This window comes from Stigmatopora argus, chromosome 1 (genome assembly GCF_051989625.1).
Source record: "Stigmatopora argus isolate UIUO_Sarg chromosome 1, RoL_Sarg_1.0, whole genome shotgun sequence".
In the NCBI taxonomy this organism is placed as follows: domain Eukaryota; kingdom Metazoa; phylum Chordata; class Actinopteri; order Syngnathiformes; family Syngnathidae; genus Stigmatopora; species Stigmatopora argus.
In genome coordinates this window covers 12,172,895-12,195,568 of record NC_135387.1, presented here as the reverse complement: position 1 = coordinate 12,195,568, position 22,674 = coordinate 12,172,895, and the positions used below count along the sequence as shown (strand labels likewise).

At 40.6% G+C, this 22,674-nt stretch overlaps 1 protein-coding gene across 5 annotated transcripts in view; it reads right to left on the bottom strand.

The window, feature by feature from the left end:
* Positions 1-22,569, bottom strand: part of fmnl3 (formin-like 3) — a 30,614-nt gene extending 8,045 nt beyond the window's left edge. For 3 of the 5 annotated variants that reach the window (XR_013299747.1, XM_077597280.1, XM_077597292.1), the window contains exons 1-17: positions 20,641-21,117; positions 10,114-10,197; positions 9,932-10,012; positions 9,788-9,864; positions 7,051-7,134; positions 6,467-6,601; positions 5,195-5,303; positions 4,943-5,019; positions 4,216-4,309; positions 3,021-3,095; positions 2,845-2,955; positions 2,632-2,781; positions 2,013-2,114; positions 1,456-1,831; positions 734-826; positions 538-662; positions 56-258 (exon numbers count right to left, since the gene is read on the bottom strand). Coding sequence is in view for 4 of the 5 variants with exons in the window: in XM_077597280.1 (XP_077453406.1) it covers positions 56-258; positions 538-662; positions 734-826; positions 1,456-1,831; positions 2,013-2,114; positions 2,632-2,781; positions 2,845-2,955; positions 3,021-3,095; positions 4,216-4,309; positions 4,943-5,019; positions 5,195-5,303; positions 6,467-6,601; positions 7,051-7,134; positions 9,788-9,864; positions 9,932-10,012; positions 10,114-10,197; positions 20,641-20,754 (2,090 nt within the window). In the remaining variant the exon portion in view is untranslated. Of the gene's footprint in view, positions 1-55; positions 259-537; positions 663-733; positions 827-1,455; positions 1,832-2,012; positions 2,115-2,631; positions 2,782-2,844; positions 2,956-3,020; positions 3,096-4,215; positions 4,310-4,942; positions 5,020-5,194; positions 5,304-6,466; positions 6,602-7,050; positions 7,135-9,787; positions 9,865-9,931; positions 10,013-10,113; positions 10,198-20,640; positions 21,118-21,700 lie in introns of those variants that run through there. The other 2 variants (XM_077597302.1, XM_077597308.1) reach the window with 2 other exon arrangements.
* Between the last annotated feature and the right edge of the window lie 105 nt (positions 22,570-22,674).

The following is a 22,674-nucleotide window of genomic DNA, read 5'->3' as shown; positions in this document are numbered from 1 at the left end:
TAGTTGCTTTCAAAGAAGAATTAAAACGGACAAATGAAAGGCAGTGGTTGAATACTTCTCTATTGCTTTGCAAATCTCCTCTGTGGTTTTGTTGGCCTTTCTCAGTGTGATGGCCAAGTTCTTGGAGCGATTGGTGTCCAGCAGCGTAACTTTGTTGACCGTTTTCTGAGCAACTTTGTTCTTTGTGCACGCCAGGTCCACAATAGGACCTTGTGCACGCGTTTTAAAAAGCTCCTCAAACCTCTCCAAATCCAGTTCCTGCACAGAGGGAATCATTTAAAAAAACAAAATTGCAACCTCACTGCCTGCCATTACAGTGACAGACAAACTGCATTTTTTTTAACATTGATCATTCAATAAATGTCATTTATTAAGTCATCTCATTGGCCAAAGGACAGCGATAGACATGCAATCCATTTGGACAAGAAAGAATGGCAGCAATTGTTTGATCGCTGCATGGAGTTGATGTCAATGACTATGAATGATTTAAATGAAAAAGGTAATAGGTGATAATGTGAGTGAAATAATGCACTTCACCTCTAGCACCCGTTCATCATCAATTTCATTAAAAACAGTTCCATTGATCTGATTGGGCTTTAGAGCAGTCCAGTTAAACACAGGGAGGCGGAACTTAGTCTTGATGGGTTTCTTGATCCTTATAGCTTTAGGAAAGAATAAAAACATCAGCTTTGGCTCAACTAGTGCAGTAGGGAGGTGTTAGAAGTGTAGTTACCTGAGAGACCGACACTCAAGATCACTGAAGGAGACGCTTCAGGTAGAGGAGGAGGTGGTGGCGGTGGGGGTGGCGGAGTGGGTACACAGTAGGCTGAAACAAGACAATAGAATATTTATTGTTGAATAACCTATCTTAAAAAGAACTACCTTTTCACTGTTGTTTTACAGCAAATGTCTGTAAAAGTATCTGTAATAATCTGATGGTGGTGGGGACATAATTGCACCGCCTTTCTTCCCAATTTGCAACTGGGTTTTGAATCCACACAATAAAAGGGTGGTCGTCGAATGCGCGGACTATTGAGCCTCTAGTAAAGTCTAGTTTCAGCTTCCAGGCACGCTCTTTTAAGTTCTCGTTCTCCTAACCTTCTCAACGCCAGCCCTTAGCTCAGTAGTCAGCACGCTCGACTGTTGACAATGTGGCTTTAAATCCCAGTTAAGGAGAAGAAAATGGATCGGAATGATGTCACTGCCACCATTAAAACAGAATGAGGGTATGGGAGAAAAAATGCAGTTCATAGTTTTTTCTAATGTGATTTAAAGTCCAAAATGTATTGTTATGGCAACATTCTACAATTTTTAGGTGTACCTACCAGTTTAAAATTCTGGTAACCACAGCTGCCAATATTTTAACGAAATCCTTGTTTTTTTGTTTGTTTTATACAGCGCATCCTGCACCCCCAACCCCCCCCAAATACCACGATGGTGTGTCATTGCACTCACTTGAGGCTGAAGGAAGTGGAGGAGGAGGTGGAGGTGGCGGAGGAGGTGGGGGTGGAGCCTCGCTGGCCGATGGCAAACTGGGATCAAGTGCCCCCGGTTCCGTTACGACCGGCGATGGACCCAAAGACTGCGTGCTGATATCAGCCAGGGGGACGCCGACGCCAGCAGCACCCGCCTTGTCTGAGCCTGAGCCACAGACGGCAAGTGGCTCGATGGCAATTTCTCCGTCGGCTTTCTTGTGCAAGCGGATGGTCCCTTGTTGCTCCAGCTCCAGCAGCCGCCTCTCAATGTTGAAGTGCCTCTGGAAGGCGACGTCCTTCTCCTTGATTATCCTCCGCAGGGTGTTTACTTGCGTGTTGGTAGACTCGTACGTCTCCTGAGCAGTCACCGGGAGGCGGTGTGGAGCGCAAATCAAGACTTCAAAGGCTGAAAAAACATCCACCGTCCTGCCCACCTAACCTCCCATCACACTTATTTTGTTCCTTCTGAAAATTATTTTTGTCGCTAGAGCCTTTGAAAACTATTGAAAAGTATTAACCTTCCATCCTCTGGCTTACCCGTATGGCTTGAAGATCTTTATCCTTCTGGAGGAGAATCTTCTCCAAGTCGGCTACCTTCATCATTGTTTCATTCTCAACCTCCAGGAGCTTCTCGGTCACCTGAGAAAGAGCATTGAGGCCATTGCTTATCATAGGGGGTAAAATGCCGCAGTAACAGCATTCCCTGTTCCCTCCCTCCCACACTCCTATTTACACTGAGTATCATCAATGAGAAATCTGATCTAGCCAGCAGGAGCATGATGCAGCAAAGTGACGCAGCTTTTATTTTGAATATGACGACTACACATGCTTCTCTGGAATTCAGCCTCACCCTCCCTCATCATTCCTGACCCCTGAGAGCAGAGTTTGTTATGAAATTCGGCAAATGTTGTCAGGGCTCCCGACGACCTTTTCCATGTTTGGATGGTCTTTGTGAAGCGGCGTGGGATGCAAAGATGGAATGAGCCAGCATGAGAACAGTAGTATCATTGTTACGCGCATCATATTTGACAATCTTGACCAACCCATTATTAAGTTGAAGTACTTTTGAAATGAAAACACTGAGTGCCACACTTTTCTAGAAGTTACAAGCTGCATATTCATTACCGACATGGTTTCGAGGGAACGGTGCACTTACATGAGACAGGTGCTCCTCCAGTTCCTCTACCTTTTCCAGTGCTGCATTCTTGGTCTCAGCATCTTCAAGCAGTCCGCCCACATCGAACACATTGTCCAGATAGGCCTGAATCTGCACCGACAGCTTGTCGCTCTCAGTGTGTTTGCATTTCTGAGGGAGTTAAATGACATCATTAGCGAAATGACAAAAAAAGAACAACACAAAATGACCCACCTCAAGGTAGTCATCAAGGCCGAGCTTAGTGAATTCAAACTGCAGGTGGACTCTGAAGTTCATGTCCTCCACCGAGTGGACCACAATGTTGATGAACTGCATGCAGGCAACCTGGATGCCAGGCAAACATGCATTTAGATAGCAGCCTCATCAGAATAAACGAGAAAAGCTCTTACCATAAAGTCGATGTTTCCCTCCTCGCTGCGGAAGTTATCCATCAGGCGCTCAAAACGTTGCTTCTCTTTACACACCTACAAAAGGCAAACATTTAGTGAGCTAATGTTACATAATTTGTAGTCAAATTATAAAATAATTTGCTGGTGTTAAACAATGTGCTTCATGAGTAAGAGGACAATCCGGAAATGGAACATAAGCGAGTTTTCTATGGAAAAAGCTACTTTATTATCACTTTGTACTCTATTCCTGTATTGTTTGCTTTGTAGTTCGCTGTTTGTTAAATAATTTATGTCTTCTAATCAACAGAATTTTCTTCAAATGTATTATTTTTTAACTAGAGTAGTTAATATACAGAAAAAAGCAAAAGACAATAGGAAGATAAAATGATTAAACATATTCTAAAATTAGTTATGCCTCTGAGAAACTAACTTATATTTTAAAACAAATTATTTTTGTCCTCTCCAATCCAAGCAAGGCGAGTCAGCTGAAAATAATACAGGGCACAAATCTTCTTACCAAAAATGTCCAAGGAAAAGTATAAACAAACATTCCCATGTTTTTCTAGTAAATTCTTTTGCTTTTTTCCTCTTTTTATAGGTCTTAATAAAATAAAAAATGAACAGTCATTTTTAGCTGCCAGTAATCAGTCAATTTCATTTGCAAGGGTCATTAAATGGAGACTTTTACAAATACCATTAAAAAAATCTTATTTTTGATGAATAGGCTGAATTGCTCTGTGTTCCATTCAGGTCTCTTTGCAGGAAGAAGTTCATCTTGAGCATGCAGGTCTCCTCCGCCTGTTGTCAAGGAGTTGACCTATCATAGTTCAAGGTTGCCTAACATCTGGTCTCCTAACGAGACAAATGACCTCTGCAGGTCACTATGGAGATTCTCTTGCACGCTTGAAATTGCCCATTGCTGCTCAATTTTAGTTCTTCCTGAAGAAATGTGGGATTTTTAACCTCTTTCTTTCTGTATATGTATATGTACATACATACACATACATATATTCATATATATATATATATATATATCACCATATATTGGCTAATTAAATCTATTCTTTGAAAGCTTTGACAATTGGGAAGTTGGTTGTTTTCCTTTACATTTTATTCATGCAACTTAATTTGCAAACCCTAGGAATGAAAAACAAAATAAATTAGCTCAGATTGAAATGTGTATATCTTAGGATACCTCTTTGAAGTTGTCAAAGGCTGACAGGATGATCTCGTGGCCTCCTCGAACAAGACAGACAGCAGCTAGCAGCTCAAGGACCAACGCTTTTGTCCTGAAAGAACAGAAGGAGGCTCCAATTAGGCTAGCAGAGAAAGTCCAAAATCAAGCAGTGATTCTTTCACGTTTGCAATGCATGACTTTTGAGTCTAGACATACTATATACTATACTGCAGGAGTAGTAAATGCATGTCAGTCACAACATTTGTGTATAATTAACTAATAATACTAAAGCTGAAGCTGGGGGCTGGGCTTAAAGTTTATTTTTTAAGTCTGCCCCCTACCACTGAGTGATCATTGTAAAGTTTTTAACCAGTGGGCTTTAAACACTAATCTCCTTTCCATAAGTCAGCCATTGACTAGGGAGAAAGGCAGGCATGTCAAATGAACAGGGGACAGGCTTTATTCACTGGGGCAAATCTAGGATCTAAAATTGCTAAAGCATAAAGTATTACGCAAGTAGCAATTTAGCAAAACCTTTCATTACCAAATCACCTCTGTAAAATTTGTTTGAATTTAGAGGGAAGTAACACATTTAGGATCTGAACATGCAAAAGCATCAAGCACAATGCATGCAGAAAATGAATTTGAAGTATTGTGATAAAACATTCCGATATGCCTTTTCATAGACCCTTTGTATTTCAGGGGGATGCTGTGAAGAAATTAAATTAAAAAGATGAGTTCTTACCGTGAGCTTTTATTGTTCAAACTGAGAGCAATTTCATTGACAGCGTGTGCGTGAGACATAACCATATTGAAGCCATACTGTATGAAAAAGACAGACACACACAACACAATGTGGTGAGACAATAACATCGCTATATACGTACAACATGTACTGCCTCACAGCACAGCAAGCATACGTGTCAAAATGAATACACAGTGGAAGATTGTGATGTGGGTATGAACCTTAGGCTCGTTAAACAACACTGTTTGATACCTGGTAGTTCATAATTGCTCTTAAGCACATGATGCACACATGGACATCATCCTTCTGGCTCACAAGTCGTGAGTTCTTGATTGTTTTGTTGCTGGAGATGGTGCCATAGCTGCAACACATGGTGAAAGTCATCACTTGGTCACAATTCAGCACATACGTAAATGCTCTCTCCAATAGCGCTGTCCGTCTTGATTTATTCCTCCACTTCACTCGCCATTCACATGACTAGTATGTCACGTGCCGAGAAGCATGAGAGAGAATGAGGTCTGGCACAATGAAAAGATCGTGTCGGTTTTGAGGTTACAGATGCATGATGGGAGTTGCCTGGTTTCCTCGCTGATGTCAAGAGAAAGTCAGCAATTATGTAACGGATTTGTACAGTCGGCATGCCTAAATAGTTACTTGTGCACTTTCAAAGTGCCTTTAGTAATCACTGCTGAGTCTATAAAGTGCATATTGTGTATAAGTATAAGGCTATTTCCTCATGTGCAGGTTAACATTCTTCTAAATACAACAAAACTAAGTTCTGATGAGTAATTTAACACTGTTCTCTTGTTATTGAGAAAGTGAAACATCAGTAGTTGGCCTTCTTTACAGGAAATGAAGGCTGAAGACAAAGCTGTTTTAATAGACTTGAATTATTGTGCTGTCCAGGATGCATTTTTCATACAAGAGGTTGTTTAAATGTGTCAGGAAGTTGCATAGAAACGGAAAGGAATAACGAGCAAGTCTGAAAAGAATCTAATAACATGATTTGTTGGTAAGACAGAAAGCATCAGAGCTAACCACTAATCTGCAAACACAGCTAGTCATTATTACAGAAAATATTTTCAATGAAACCGTCCAGACTGAAAAAACTTAAATAGGGCTTCAACTTCAATTTTGGCTTAAGTGGTAACATTCATATGGCATCTGCAACCTCAAAAAAAATCCTAAACAGAAGACTCCCTGCAATTCTCACGTTGTATTATTCCAAATTTTACCAAGTATACTCTAAATAGGACCAAAACAGACCTTTACATTTTGTTGAAATTTGATTAGAATGCTCTAACAACGTATAAAGTTGGGCTACTATTGATGCACAATATTTCAGTTTTGATCTGTGATGCAAAATGTACAGAATACCGATCACTCAGTGCCTTTGCTTAGCCTAGACAGCACTGGAAATACAGGCGAGCATGCTGATGCACTTTCATAGCGCATGTTAGATTTGCAGGGCAAGGGATAACGGGGGGAATAGCGGACGACACAAGGCAGCTCAGCGATACATACCGGAGGACAGACTGGCGGGCCGAGCGCACCAGTGTGTTGCAGAAGGGCTGATGCAAATCCTCTATGGATCTGTTCCAAGATTTAGCCTTCTCCAAGAAGCCATCCTCCACATTCTCCAGCCCTTCAAAATCCAACCTGGGCCACACATACACAGACAAAAGCCAAGAAAGAGGCGCAGGGGCGTTTCGATGAGATGCAGGGGCGCAGGTTAAGCGAGCGAGGCAGCGAAGGTTATCACAGGACCAATTCGCCCAAGTTTCCACAATACACATGTGGGCACAATCTTTGGACACCGCTTTAGCGAATAGCTCCTCATTAGGTTTTAACAATGGAGAAAATAAACTAGCGTCCGAACACGTGTCTACATAGTGTACTACAATACCTGCCCACATCCATCAAAGCATACAAACACATCCAAAGAATGCAATGAGCCCACAGCACGTTTAATGCAAAAGCAGCCCATTTGGCCCGGCAGGACACAACGTGCTTACTCAGCGGCTGCTGCCCAGCCCAGATATTTTTAAGAAAAGTTCACGGGAGGAAAAAAAAAAACAGCAGGCGCGGCCATGTGTAAAAATACTTACATGACAGCACACTGCGCAAAGGAGAGGTACTCCACCAAGACGTCAAGACCTCTGTTCTCATCGTTGAGGAACTCCCTGACCCACCTATGACGCAGAACGACACAGAGCACATAAATCAAGAGCTCAGCCTTATCCTTTACAGCAAGTCTTTCAAAATGAATTGACAAATTCTCAAACGTTTGATGTGGAGTAAAATGAATAGAGAGTAGAAGAAATATTAATCTGTGTCTGATTGTTATAATCGCACTCAGCTGCAAATTGGAGTGGGACCCAGATGAGCAGGAAGCAGGCAACAAAACAGAGTGCTGGTGCACAAAATTGAAGACATTAATGTAAATTTACAGGAAAACCTTACAAACTGGGTAAAATTAACAAATAAACAAACTTAACGGGAAATGACAAATACTCATTCCGACGTAAAGATGACATAAACCAAATGAAACAATAATCCCACACTGACTGACAACAACACAGGGTGTAAAGTTGAACCAGGGGTGGGCAATTAATTCCACAAAGGGCCGCAATGGGCCCAGGTTTTCATTCCAAGCCATAAGAAGAAACTTTTCCCTCAATCTGGTATGTTAGATATAAAATCAGTGGATTGCAGTCAGGTGCTTCTTTTTTCAGCAGAAATCTAATTGGTTAAACTGTCTGTGTTGGATCGGTTGGAACAAAAACCTGCACCCACAGCGGCCCTCGACCACCGGATTGCCCACCTCTAGTTTAAAAATATAGGCAGGGGATGACAAAACAATTACAAACACCTGGGTCACACGAGGGAATGGAGCACCAGAAAAACACAGCGGGTAGAACGCATTCATAATTAAGTGGACAGCACACACAAGGAAATAAACACCCATCCATCGAAAACCCCAACAAAACGTGACACTGATCGTGTAGGTTTTTAGTTAAAGGAAGTGTTTTTTATAGGCAGCATGACGATCAACATGATACGGTAAGAACTGTATTTCACATTGCTTAGGTGTCTAAATGCGCATATAATTTTTTAAAACTGTTGAACGTGGCACCATCGGATATCTGGAAATTGCACCCAAGAAAGAACCTGGCTTGTGCAAATGCACAATTATTTTCCTATTATAATTTCATTTCCCCATTATGCTACAAAAAGGAGTAGAGTTATTCAGGTGTGCTTTCAATAAATCAATAGGTGTCAGATAGCGACGAAAAAAGACAGAAAATGTGTGCGTGTATGTGCGTGTGCTTTATATACACTATATACACGTATATAACCCCATAGATGAAGTTATACTCACTTGTATCATTTGAGTAAATTCTGAAAGGGGGACCCCCTTCCATGACAGGAAGCCCTTGTCAAAGATGGAGCGGAAAGCAAATTAGGCCAAAGCTTCCGATTTCCACCCAATTAAACCATTTTTTAAAATGGAAACTTGAAACAAAGGAACAAAAACTACAAAGGAAAACGATGTGAATGGAATATAACTGGAGGAACTGGATTAAGTTCAAGTTTTGCGTCATCAAACACACTGTTAAAACAGTCCTAAACTATAGTGTAAATGTTTCTTGAAAGAGATTGCTTGGGAAATATAGGAAAGGAAGCAGGAGTCATAGGGAAGGCGGGCAAGTAAGAGAGGAAAAAAGGGAGGTAAGCGATGCAACAGAGGAAACAGACAAAGCAGTTTAGGTGAAGGGGGAGAGAGAAGGGGAGTGCGAGAGGCGGGCATGATCATTGGTTTCCTGTCTACGAACTCCCCCCTTCTTTGCCTCTGACCCCTTCTTTTCACACCACTTCTCCCTCCGCCTGGCTGTGGATTGCTCACATTTTTTGAAGAGGGGGGTTCTATGTCAGGAATAAGACTCAGACACAGTAATAAAGTACATCAAGTCATCCACATGCTCTTGAGTTTCCTGAAAATGATTTCAACTTTGTTCCTCTTCTGGGGAAATTAGACAAATGCTATGAAAAATTTGATCGGCATCACTCCGCTTCTGGATTTTCACAGTAAAGGAGCAGTGTGCCACCGTATGGCGCTATTCTTCTTGATAGCGTGGAATTAATAATCTTAATGTGGTTGAATTGGTTTGGTGACCACGTGTATAACTCAAAACACCTGTAAGTATGGTCACTCATATCTCATAGCAACACTGTTTTCCATTGGGCAGTCATTGTGCCGCATCATTTCTGCCTAACAAGTACAAGGCCAAACACAACAATGCTATTGTGGCAGTTGTGAAATTTTGAACGGCATCCAAAATTACTTTTATTGTCTAATCGAAACTGTAATAAAAAGAACTGATGGTAAAGAGAGTACAGTAATGATGTTATGCAAATATTTGCTGTCTTAAAAGTGCCAAGTTATTTTGTCACAATGATTTTGTAATGATGAAAATTGTTTAAAACCTTGTGAAGGCTATTTGCTCCAAAAGGTGTGAAATGTGTAACGTTCTAACTACCCTTGTGTGGGTTCTTCTATTTTCAAAGGTTGGCCGGACAGTCTTCCTGCCCTTCTGTCATACACAACAAAGCTTCCTGTTCAGCACTACTACACAGGGGTGTGTACATGGCAACACAATGACTACCATCTGGGTGTTCTGAGGCTTTGGCCTTACGAAGTGGATCTAGGGAGATTGGCGACTTGAAACAATAGTCTTGAGGGAGATCCCAAAAGACTATTCTTTGAGAGGAAAACAATAAAGGGCTTTCTTTAAGTCTTGACACAGCAATAACCAGATGTACAGCAAGGAAATGGACCCTTACCCTATGTGGTTTGTTCTCAAAGATATCTCCAGCTCCCTTAAAACTTTAGTTGACTCTTGTACCCTCCTGCGGAACTTCTGGGAGACACAAAGAAAGCAGGGTGTTAATTTATAGCCACTTTTACCTCAGTTTGTTGTTCCCCACCTTTCTCGTGACACTGGGGTCTAAGTAACCTCGTATTTTCTCGATGTAAGCGTGAGGTGGATTCTTTACTTGAAACCTCTCCTGCAGGCCAGACAAGATAAATGCATGTGATTTAATTTGTTCATTAAGAGGGATAACCTATATATATATAAACATATACTCTTAATTTCCTCGGAAAATACCTGGTCACAAATCAGGTCCCATTTCTTCTCGTTGTCATACTGCCTGAGAAGCCGTGCTTTGTCTGGAGGAAGATTCATAGAGTTCTGAAAAATACACAGAGTAGCAGATGAAATGAAGTTAGCAGTGTCTAGTATGAGAAAAATCTGTTTTAACTTCAATGTCTTCATATATACTCAAACAATTACTTTCTAATTTGGATCAAATACTAATGTCTAAATTTTGACCTCAACAATAGATTGTTCACGGAGATATCAGGTGAAAAAAATCTCACTCCTTTGGAAGTGACACAATAGGATGTTTGACTAAATTGAAATGTGTGTCAAATAAAGCCAATTATAAATCACCTAGAACTTTTCCACCACAAATCAAGCTGAGATATTTAAATGAAAAATGTTGTAGATGACTGTAAATTCGAATCCCAAACTTGCCGCTGGGTTAATTTTACAATTTTTAATGCCTGGGTGTATGTGAGAGGTTTTACGAGCCTATGCAACCAATGTCAGAGCTTAGGTTAAAATTTAGGTACTTTTTGTGGCGATGATCTCACTTCCTGTGTTGATGTTCAGTGCCCTACCACAGCGAACGGACCTCAATTTTACTGCATGTCTCTGTATGGAGGCCATGTTTGCCCTTTAACCATCACAATTGCAATCAGAACCGAAAGTTGTAATCCAATCCTTGCAGGTTAAAAAACACAAAAACAGCCCAAAGCCTGAGGCATCCAGTTAACTGTGGTTCACATTAAGCTCAAACTGCTGTGATTAGTGTGAAGACAGAGTATCTTACATCGCATCAGGACAGTTTGGGAGCATTTACATGCAAAACTTGTTAATGGGATTTGACGTGATCGCCTTTGAAGAAACATGCAAGATAATTTGTTGTGGTGACCGTCATGTAGTGACAAAAACAGTGTGCTCATGAGGATGACCACAAACACGCTGTCAACTTGACACTTACCTTGTGACAATAAAACAGGTCAACAATAAAACAGGTCAACCATAAAACGCATATAACTGGTTAATATGGGTTCACATATTGAAAAAACACATGATGTTACAGAAATATCACATGAGCGCAAGATTAGGATGACTTTTTTCCCATATTGGAACCACGCTGCTCACTCATGAATCACGTTGTCTGCAGTGAGCCAAAGAAGAAAAAGGGAACCAAAATTAATGTGATCATAACCTTTGCTTCCACATTCACTCAAATGACCCTTCATTTAGTATATAATTACACAATTTAATGGGATCCTTCAACACATTGAACTGAACTGATTAATGAGTGATTATTTTGCTCATTTGAATGTATTAATCTTATTAATCTAGTGTACTAAATGGTCAATAAGGTTTGTAAAGTTACTGAAGAGCAACTGTCAAAACTGAACAATAGCATTTGCCAATACATGATTTTCAACTGTGAAAATCTATACTGCATGAATGGCATCATTTGCATTTCAGTGCTCAATGAAGATAAGGTAAAAGCTCAAATTTACAAAAGTTTTTCACTTTTTATTCAAATTCATGCAGGGGAATGTCTCATTGTACTCTTTTAAAAATTCAAGTAACATAATAAGAGAATATATTTCATTGACTTCAATGGAGATGAAGTTTGGTAACTTTTCGTACAATTCCCAAAACTCTGACAGTTCATCAATTACCTTTGCACCATTTCAAACTATGTATTTAATGTGAACAACTTGACTTTGAATAAGAAAAAAACTGGTGTGGGCAATATGGGTTTTCTAAAAACTATGATCATTATGTAGAAATAAATGAACTATTCAACCTGAACAAAACAAACAAAAAAAAACGCTTGAAGCTACTACCCAAGGAGCAAATGTGCATGTGGTAGATGTTAATAGATTTGCTTGACAAAAGCCACAAAGGAAAATAAAAAAAGGGGAGAGAAGCAACATGCATACCAGATGTCCAGAATTACAGCAGGAATGTGTCCTGTTTATAGAAGTAAATTTGATCACAACTAGTCAGACCCCACGCACACCTCTCTCCTTGCGTACTTTTTTAATCTTTCTAGGAAATATGCTACCTAAGACTATCTCGGCATATTCCAGGTTTATCTTTCTCAAAACTCTATGAACATTGTCATCAGGTGACAGATTTGATATTTCTGTCTGTTTGATTGATGGTTGTTGTGATGATTAACATCATTGGCAGCCATATCTTTGAAGGGAAAAGACAAAATTCTGATTCCGGGGCAACAAAAACAAAACTCTATTAAACCCGCATATCACCCCTACAGCATCTGTGCAGGCCTAAAGCAGAGTTGTTTGACCTTTTTTTTTAGCCAGTCATGCATAAGCACTGCTAAAGACTTAGAGAACATTTTTGTACTTACTACTTAATTCTGTAAGTGAATAGTGTGTAGAACATCCACACAATCGAGTGGGCAAGGTAACATCTAATGTACTGTTACGGAGTTCAAAATGATAAAAAAATGGGTGAGGGGTGAAAATATGTCTCTGCTGTGGATGAAGCATATGTTATAAGGGAGTAATAAAACCCTCAGCTGGCCTTTCACACACCGTGACAGTCGACACCCGGGGCACAGATGTGTGTCAGGTTAAATGCCAAAAAGGGGTGTTAAATAATAATAACAAATGTGAGAAGGTAAGAAAGTTGAGGTCAAGAAATGCAGAGGATATTTCCTTCAAAACCTGATCAGAGAAATCTGAGCCAAGTAACTGAATTTAGTTGACTTAATTTTGGTTTTTTGAGCAGAGATAACAATCTTGCACTTCCTGTGTTTATAAGAGGCTTAAAAAGAAGCGAGGGAGTGAGAAGTTATGCGTTATTTATTGCTGGGCCCATATGAGGGGTAAAATACTACAGAAATGTAAAAAATGTTTGGCTCTGTTATGCGCTACCCACGTCTTCTCCTCCAGTGTGGCCCTTCTGCTTAGACCAGACTCCATTCAATGCTGAGCTTTGTTTTGATTTGGTGCTACGCCATTCCCATCCTTTGACATTTGAGACTTTTTTCCCTCCATATAAAAAATGGTTAACAATAGTTGAAGGGCAGGGTCGCAGTTTAGCCCCTGGTAATCTTGAGAGCCAAATCCAGCTCAAAAGCAACACCAGTACAATACATAAACCTGATGAACAGGTTCCATTACTGACACTATCTCTTTCATCACTGGGGCTACTGTTGTAAAGCAGCAGTGGAGCTAGTATTTGGGAAACAAGGTGAATGTTATCGTTTCAAAGTTTAAAAATATGGACGACACCGTGTCATGTTTATTCCAGTAAAAAGAATATATGAATTTTAGAATACGTATATACATTCATTCATTTTCAGAACCACTTATCCTCACAAGGATGGCAGGAGGTGCTCGAGCCTATCCCAGCTGACTTCGGGAACCAGGTGGGGAAAACCCTGAATTGGTGGCCAGCCAATTGCAGTTCACGAGGAGATGGACAACCATTCACACTTACAATAGGGGCAATTTAGTGTTCAACCAGCCTACTGTGCACATTTTTGGAATGTGGGAGGAAACCGGAGTACCCAGAGAAAACCCATGCAAGCCCAGGGAGAACATGCAAACTTTGAACCCAGCACCTCAGCACCCAACAACAGGCAGGATGACCACATACACACAATATCAGTGGAAACTAGATGTTATTACCACAAAATAAATTAAAAAAAAACATGTTTTGCTTGTAATGTAGCTCTTAGTAAAATATCTTCCTCCCTTTGTTAAAATAAACAGTAACTAAACTGAATTTAAAGCTTGTTGAATCGTCACTAGATGATTTGCGGAGTCACAATTACTATTATCGGCACACGACACAAGAACTAAGAAGTAAGCAGTAACAGTGTGACCTTAAACAACTCTGATTAAATGTGTTGACATGTTTTGGAGGTCAGTTTAACTCTCAATGGAACAGGCTGACGATAAGATATGGCCATTGATGCAGAGCACAGACATTTCAATGACTGCTGAAGAGAAGATTTAGCTTTCAAAAGGTCGTTTGTCAGCAGGGACGGGAGGTTATGGGGATTTGGGTGAAAAGTTGGACTTGCAGGCAATTCAGTACAAATGGCAACTCAAAGGAGCAACTCCAACTGCCCGTACTGGACGCGCTTCTAATCCAAGGTGATTTATAACCTTGCCTGAGCCCATTTTATGACCTTCAGCTCCCGCTGTAGCATCCCAGGGAGATGAGTGGAACAGAGGGATAGATGTTTTCCTACATGACCTTTCATTACTTCACCCTTGGATAAGAGAGAACATTGAAATATGCCAAACAAAACTCATCTCTTGTATAACCCCTAACTAACCTACAGAAGGTCTAAATGTCCTCGTGAAGAAAAACATCATTCTGAAATCAAGCTTTTCTTCTCCTTCGTGTTCTTACAGAATGGGGACGTCTATATTTAATGTTTTCTTTTTTTCTTAATACTAGTTCTTTAGTGGCAGCCCAGCGGATGAGTGGTTAGCGCATCGGCCTCAGAGTGGGAGAACTGGGCTCAAATCCAGGTCGGTCCACCTGGGTGGAGTTTGCACGTTCTCCCCGGGCCTGCGTGGGTTTCTTCCGGGTACTCCGGTTTCCTCCCACATTCCAAAGACATGCATGGTAGGTTGATTGGACACTCTAAATTGCCCCTAGGTATGAGTTTCAGCGTGAATGATTGTTTGTCTCCTTGTGCCCTGTAATTGGCTGACCACCAATTCATGCCGCCTATGGCCCAAAGTCAGCTGGGATAGGCTCCGGCACCACCCGCGACCATAGTGAGGATAAAGCGGTTCAGAAAATGAGATGAGTTGAGATTATAGTTTTTTATCCATGTCTGACAAAAACGCAGGGCCAATATGCATACTGACAGAATTGCTTAGTTTGAGTACAAATAGTTGAATGATTCCCTGCTTCCCTGCTGTTCTGTATGAAAAAGTACATAGAGAAGTGGAGCTCGAGTGTACTGACTTTTTTAGCTCTGCGGAAGAAGGTCAAAGACTTTTTCATGAATTTGGAAAATGTCTCTTTTGACTAATATTTGTTACCAGTGGCCTTGAGTAAAAAATGGTATTTTCTTGCAGCCCCATAATGGCTCTTTATACATTTTATGATGTGTTACTGGCACTTCTTCACAGCAGGAAACACAAAAAAAAATGTGTTTCCTTTTTTCTCATAGACTAGACGTGGTTGTCATCAGCTCAGAGGGAAAAGAGTGGGCGGCAACGCTGCTCACAACAGAGTAACTCAGACACAGGCGACCCGGTTTACCCCAAACAAATCCCAGTGTCTGATCATCAGGGAGGGGTCCCGATAAGCAGGGCTCTACTGTAAGATGAATCAAGGACTACAATGAAAGAAAACTATCGTCACTCAACTACTGCTATCTCTTACAAAGGTGTGGTAATATTTTATTGTAATCATTCGAAAAGAGCCCAACATAAAACATGAGTTGTCTCTTGTGAAGGTAACATTAATAACATATTCACTGCCATTAAATAATCATTAATTAGTTGTATTATTCACTGCCAGTGGAAATGGATTGGATGTCCAGTGACTATGGAAGTCAATGTGGTAATTGGTACGGCAATTATTACATGATGAACTAACTAAATCAACCAAATCACCCTAACAGGTTGACAATATGTTTCTATAAATAATGGGTGATGCAAGTGATTATATAAGGTATTCTTTATTACCTATCTATTTGTCTAAAATGCCTTTCCTTTTTCTGCATCCTCACCCCCTTGCTACTGTGACAACGCAATTTCCCGAATACGGGATGAATAAAATTATCCAATCCAATCCAATTCTTATGACACGTCAGAATGACATTTGACACACGAGGGCACAAGATGGCGGCACGGACGGGTGCAGCGGTTCTTTGCTCTCCAGTTTGGTGTTTTGTTTTCTCAGTCTTATCGTAATTTAAGAACATCTGCGAGGAAAACATTCACCAATTTTGTTATACGCAGCTGTGTATGATGACAATAAAAGCTTTTAGTTTGATTTGATTTGACTTGCGAATTGGGCAAAAAGTATATATATGCATCGTGTTGTCTATTTTGTTAATTAATCTTAGATATATTGTTTGACTTTCTCTTTTTTCTTCCTACGAAAAACAATGAGAAGGCGGGATGAGCGTCGCAGATGTCGTCACGGCGTTTTTGTGACTTCCTGAGGATGCAGGAAAATCAAACAGCTCCACATAACTAATGTCAGATTTGTTCTAAATCCCTGGCCTGTAATCTGACCGCATATTGAACTAAAGGGTGTGCAAATGAATTGCGAGAGTTTTTCAGGTCCTGGGTAAGTACTGGGACTATGAGAAAACACTGCTAACCTTTCTCTGAGCAGTCACCCGATCAGGCTATCGCGCCTTGGATTGGTAATCTGAACTAGGTGGTCAGAACAAAGCGAGAATCTTGCACAAAGCTGCTAAAAGACTGTACCCAAACAAAGCTGACACTCCTGAGAGCTCGAACACCTCTTTATGCTTGTTTGAAAACAAAACACTGGGACACTCACAAGCTGACAGGATTTAGTCAACTATTAACGCATGAGGTCAGGCAAGAAAATGTCTGTTTGATGGTCGATAGTTAAAACAAAGTAAATTCAAATGTGTTAGTCGCAGAGGTGTGCGGCATAATAACTATAACTAATAAGCATCTTGTCTTTGATTTAATGATGAACAACTGGATAGCGCTAACCATCTCAGAAGCCCAGCAGTGGACAAATGGTTCAAATGGACAACCAGAACTTTGCCTAATAATCATTAGGAGGTATGAAATCCACTTTGACCAAAGTTAACAGTGTATACAAATGCAGGATCTAATTTCCTACTTTCTTTACCCATAGCAATACGATCCTGTTGAAGAAAGTGAGAACTTTCCCTCTTTTCCCTTTTATTTTACCACCAAATGGACCTTTCACTTTCTTGCACCTCCATTTCACGGGTTAAATGGCCCAAGTTGATTGATGGCAGTAATAGCTGGCTTCAAGCTAGAGGCTGTTATCACAAGGCATTTTAAAAGCTAAGTGATAAGGAATCAAATATCTCGAGCTGAAGGTCCTGACAGCCAGATGTTTGTCGAGTTCTGAATGTACTATAAGTGAACCTGAATGGTAGTTTTGTGAGAGCCCTGTAATCAAATGGTATCAAAACGATGGAAAATCTAAGAAATTGATATAGAAGCATGAGGGAACTAGTTAAAAATAACTGTAATGAAGGGTCATGAATGAGGCAAGGGAAGTATTCCTTCATTCCTGTGAGCCTGACATCCTGTTTGTTCTCCTCTTTGCATCCGAGGGAAGCCCCCGCCGACGGACAGTATTCACAAGGAATGACAAGAATGCAGGTATACGAACGCCTCAATTACTCATCCTGGACATGCTCTCTGACAGGCCGTCCAGAATGAACAAAAAGACTAAAATCAAGGAAAAAAGCACTAAATTGGAAGCCTATTCTGAGATAAGGAAGAAGTCGAATTATTTATATAGAAAGTTACAGCACAGTAGGTAGGTATATGTAAAAAAAATACGAAAATAATTAGGAGCTCAAATCCAATTGGCTCTTTAAATTGGAATTAAAAATGACTGTAGCAGTACACAAAAGGAACTAGGGGGATGAGGCCCCCTTTCTAAAACAACATCGACTGACAGAGTTCCCATTGTACTGAGGAGGAAATCATTTCTCCAATCTAGTGCTTCGGGTTCAGCTGCATTAGAGCGGCTTGACACCGACCATAGATGCGGGCATATACATGCATGTATCAATTAGAGAGTTGAATGATGTCAAGGCTCTGCATGTGCAACTGTGTTGGTACACCAAGTCACACATGGTGTAAGATAATTGCATACATATTGCATCTGCTCACTCGTGCACTTTAACTTGACCTCTGCTTTCCAAATAACGGCAAGGACAGAATTACAGAAGCACTAAAACTGCCCATAAAATGGGCGAATAGTGGCCCAGGGGTAACACATTTAACTCTGGCTTTTAGCCATCCACCTGGCTGCCGTAGCGGCGGTGGGTGTCTGAGCCAGATGTACGTACAAACAACAGTTAGAGAAGAAGAGAAGTGATGCATGTGTGTGAAAGGGAAAAACAGTTAAGGCCTGAAATGAATGGCAATAAATAACCCTAATCTAGGTTTATGCTCAGTAAACACTTCTCGCATCTTGACTCCATTAGATGCATTTATCAGACACAGAGGCTTTCTTTGGATTTGAAGAAGCAGCAAATGAGTCACACTGTCATTGTTGCTTTCATGCATATTCTGTCCGATTCAAGTGGATGTCGGCGACTGTCGGCACTGGAGGAGTGTGACCAGTCATGAAATAAAAACAGTTTCCACATTGTTCCCTCGGTAAACAATTAGGTACGAGTGTGCTGCTTCTCTTTTGACCAAAAAAAAGAAAAAGAGACAACTTTGGTAAAGTCATTACCACTGAGAACAGTGGCAGGCCGCCATGCCGTTCAAAGGGAAATTTCCCTCTCTCGAATTCTACTGCGGTTTTAGTCCCGACTAGACCGCAGGAATCCAGCGGTGGACGGCGCAATGAAAGAGGATTCTATGCCAGACGCGCACCTTTGAAAGTGCCACCCACTCCTCTCACATCGTTTTGGTAAGCACCGACTCATATGGAGAAGCTTATTTTTGCGCCACAGTGCGTTCTGGGAATGTGCACGTTGGAAATACTGACTGGGGGCCTGAGCCAGGGATTGGATTTCAATAGAGGAAGTGAGTAAGAGTTGCCAACTAGTTGGGAAAAAGTGCACAGATTGGTGCCACTATAAGGGATGGACATACTACTGAATATTTTTTTATTAATCATTCATTAGATTGCATAATGGCTTCTGAGTGTATAAGTAAGAAGATTCTACATCCCAAAATGAAGGACGGAAAATGTAAAGCAGCACAAAAGTTAGGGTGAAAAGGGGTAGTTAAGAGAAAGTATTTAGGGTTTGGAATGCATTTCATTTGTGGTAATTTAACTCCTTCACTACTACGAACGGGTCCTGTTAGAGTTATTAGGGCAACAATAATACTACAACGGGCGAAGACTGCGGCACCCATGACATCATTGTGGGGTCCTGTCATCCCACTGGGAGATCTGAATGCTTTTGTCCAGGAGCAGGGCAGTCATTCACACCGACAGACACCCAGTCACTCCCGTTCACATCATCGTGCTGCAAGCGGTGGGAAATTCCATGTCAAATAACATTTTCCAAACTTTTTGCAGCTGCTTTGATGCGAGCTACAAAAACATACAGCAGGAAGCAATCTGTGCTTGATTTAGAGTATTTTGGTCTAAGTATAAAAAAAGCACTAAACTCATTGCCAGATGAAAGAACAGTGACCTTTTCTTCCTGAAAAACTAAAAAGACTCAACTGATGTACCTTTATCTCACTGCCAAAAGGCAAGCGGACCACCATTGTCTGATAAGAAGACTAAAATATACAGGCTTGTTATGCTTTCCCACAATGTGAAGGAAATGTGTCGCTGGGAACAGGGTGGAGAACTTCTGACAGAAACACAGCGTAAATGTTGAGTCTACTACCGTCTTGCCTAGAAATCATCTCTGCGTGGCTGCACATAATAACAGTGACAGATCAGCAATTGCCATTTTGGCTTTGGCGATAACTAGGAGGATTTCAAGCTTTGTTTGTAGGTGACGCCATGACTACGGATGTGTGTGAAACTGTCAGTTACATGACAAACAAGTACCAAAATGTAAATGACTCGGGCAAAGGGTCTTGTTGTGTTGTAATCTGATTGATTGTCATCATGTCAAGCAACCACTGTAGATTATGTCCTTACATTCTCAGGAAAAAAAGTATGTCATTGTCTTAAAATGCCATGTCTAGTCAATGAATTACAGTCAACTAAGGCTGTATGTAACATCATTGCAGGTGTACCTTATGATGACATTCAACCTCTATGACAAATAATGACAGCTAAAAACAGGTACGTACTCTAAACATCTTATTCCTTTGCAGCAAGGGGAAACACCTTAGAAAGGTCTTTTTAAAGCAACACTGAAACAAAAAGTGTCCATTTCTTCATTTTGGAAAGACCGCACAACTTAAAAGTGCCTGACAGTGTCACTTGACAATAAAAGTGGGTGTTGACTGAAAGCCCATTGTCACAAGAACTCTACTTGATTGGGATGAGTGTTGTTTTCACACGTTTATAGATGGCTTATAATACAATGTAGTGTTGTACAACCCCACTACAGTTACTGTATAATTGAGGAAAAAAAGAAAAAAACAGACCCTCCCTCTGCATTTGCACCGTGCTGTGTTCACGCTTTCAGCCAAATGCTGAGTTGTCTGACTTTTGGGGAGACAAAAGAACCGCACGTGAGGAGGGGGGTAATGGGCGGGTCAGCACAGGTCTCCTCATTTCGAATTGCAATAGTTTATCATTAAAAAAATAAAAAAATACAAATAAAAACTGACTTGACTTCATTTTTTACCGTGTGCCTTACAACATGCATTGGTAAAATTCGCTTCGATCTTGCGGGAGAAAAGTGCAGCAACTTACCAAAACGATGGCAAACTTCTCCTCCAGTTCGGTGGGGTCCGGCATTGGCACCTTCAAGGGCATAATCTGATGCTTCATCTCCGACTGGCCATCCACACTTTCAATATTACCCATTATTGTTTTTCTTGTCACGACAGTGTCGTCTTTTCTTTATAAAAGGCGTTCAAATGGGGGTTTAAATGTGTCAAAGTGGGATAACAGTAATTTAAAGAATTTTCCAAATATTCCAGTGACGCGATCAACGTAATAATCCAAAGGATCCACTTCTCCCATCTAAAAATTGACAGTGCAGTAGTCTCGTTTTATTAAATCCAAATGCCATTTATTCAGGCGTTTCCAGTCCACTCTTCTTTGGTACTGTTTTCCACAACGAGTCTAAATATTCGACTTTCCTCCCGCGGGCTTTTCGAGTCTAACTTTCCAAATCGCTTGAGGACTTGCTGCTTGACTTTCTTTCTTAGCTACGACGCGTTTCCATTCATTATTGTTGAGTGGGTGAGTGTGATTAGGCTCCACACAATGGGCGGAGTATCTTGTATTGGAAACACCCCCAGATTTTAACACGCCAACTTTATTGGTCTAAACACCTGTCAATCACATTGTCGTACCGCCCTTACATTTCACATCTGCACCCACTGTCAGGCACAGCTGGAAACGCGTTAGTTGTCGTTTTGGCGCTATCTACCGGCAATTTAACGTCACTGCAGTAAAACTTCGACGGGACAATAGAAATAAATCTCACATGGGTTGTTGACATTTGTGCCATCAGAAACTATACATTTCAAAGCTAAACTCGGATTCGCTTTAGCCATTCAGTTCAGGGTCTGATGGCAAAAATAAAGGGATATGTTATATTATCATATCATATATTGCATTATTAAACAAATATGCGTTGAACCCAGGAGCGGGAAGCAGAAAACGGAGAGTGAAGTGCTGCTGCACAACTTTTGGATTTTAATGCAAAATAATCATACAACTAATAAAAACTGGGAGCCAGTTAACAAAATAAATAAATAAACTGGGAAGACACACACCGATGAATAGGCAAAACATCACTTACTCAAAACAGGAATCAGGAAACACGAAACAAAACTCCCACCAAAGACATACCAGGACACACAGGTTTAAAGACACATACAAGGGTTGATGACAAATTAAAAAACACCTGGATCAAACAAGGGAAGGGAAGCCAGGAGGGACATAACAGGCGATACGCATACAAATCACGCAGACAGGACACACAAGGAAACCACACCCTAACCCCAAAAATGTGACATATCATTTCTTTATATATTGTAGCCATTCCACATAGCATAAACATGCACATGCTGCAGACGCACACTATAATAGTGAATTAAATTAAAAATTAAACATAATTGTGGGGCAGCGTACAATATGGGACGTTTGGGGATTTATTTTTATTTGTATTTTTTTTAAGTGGGGATTTTGGAGATGTTTCATAAGACTTTTGTTGATAGTTATTTCTTTTACATCTCTGCCCAGCTAGTATAATGTTTGTTAGACATTTCCAGATAGTATAATGTTTGTTAGACATTTCCAGCTAGTATAATGTTTGTTAGACATTTTTCTTGTCAAATTTAGTGGGTGCGGATTCTCGTTATATGTGCCATATTGTTTGAAAATTACAGTTAATTTGAGTTGAAAACATAGACAAACAATTCATGGGAATGAAAACTTTATTCAACGTCATCAAAGCTGATGTTACTCATGTTGTGTTTGAAAAAAAACCCAGCAAAATTTGTTTTAAGCCTTCAGTACAGTTTTCTTGGCCAAATTCACACGTGAGCATTGTAGTAGAATCTTGGTGGTAAAGTGATAACCGTGCAACACAAATTCCCATCACTACTTCATACTATATTTACTAATTACTCATTATGAAACAACTGCTTTGCGTGACAAACAAGGCCGACAGCAGTGAACTGTTGAATCAAGCACTACGAATGCAAGAAAGCAAGCATGCCATGAGTTGATTCTGTCAAAGGCTTCTCGTCATAAAAGCACAGTGATTGAGAC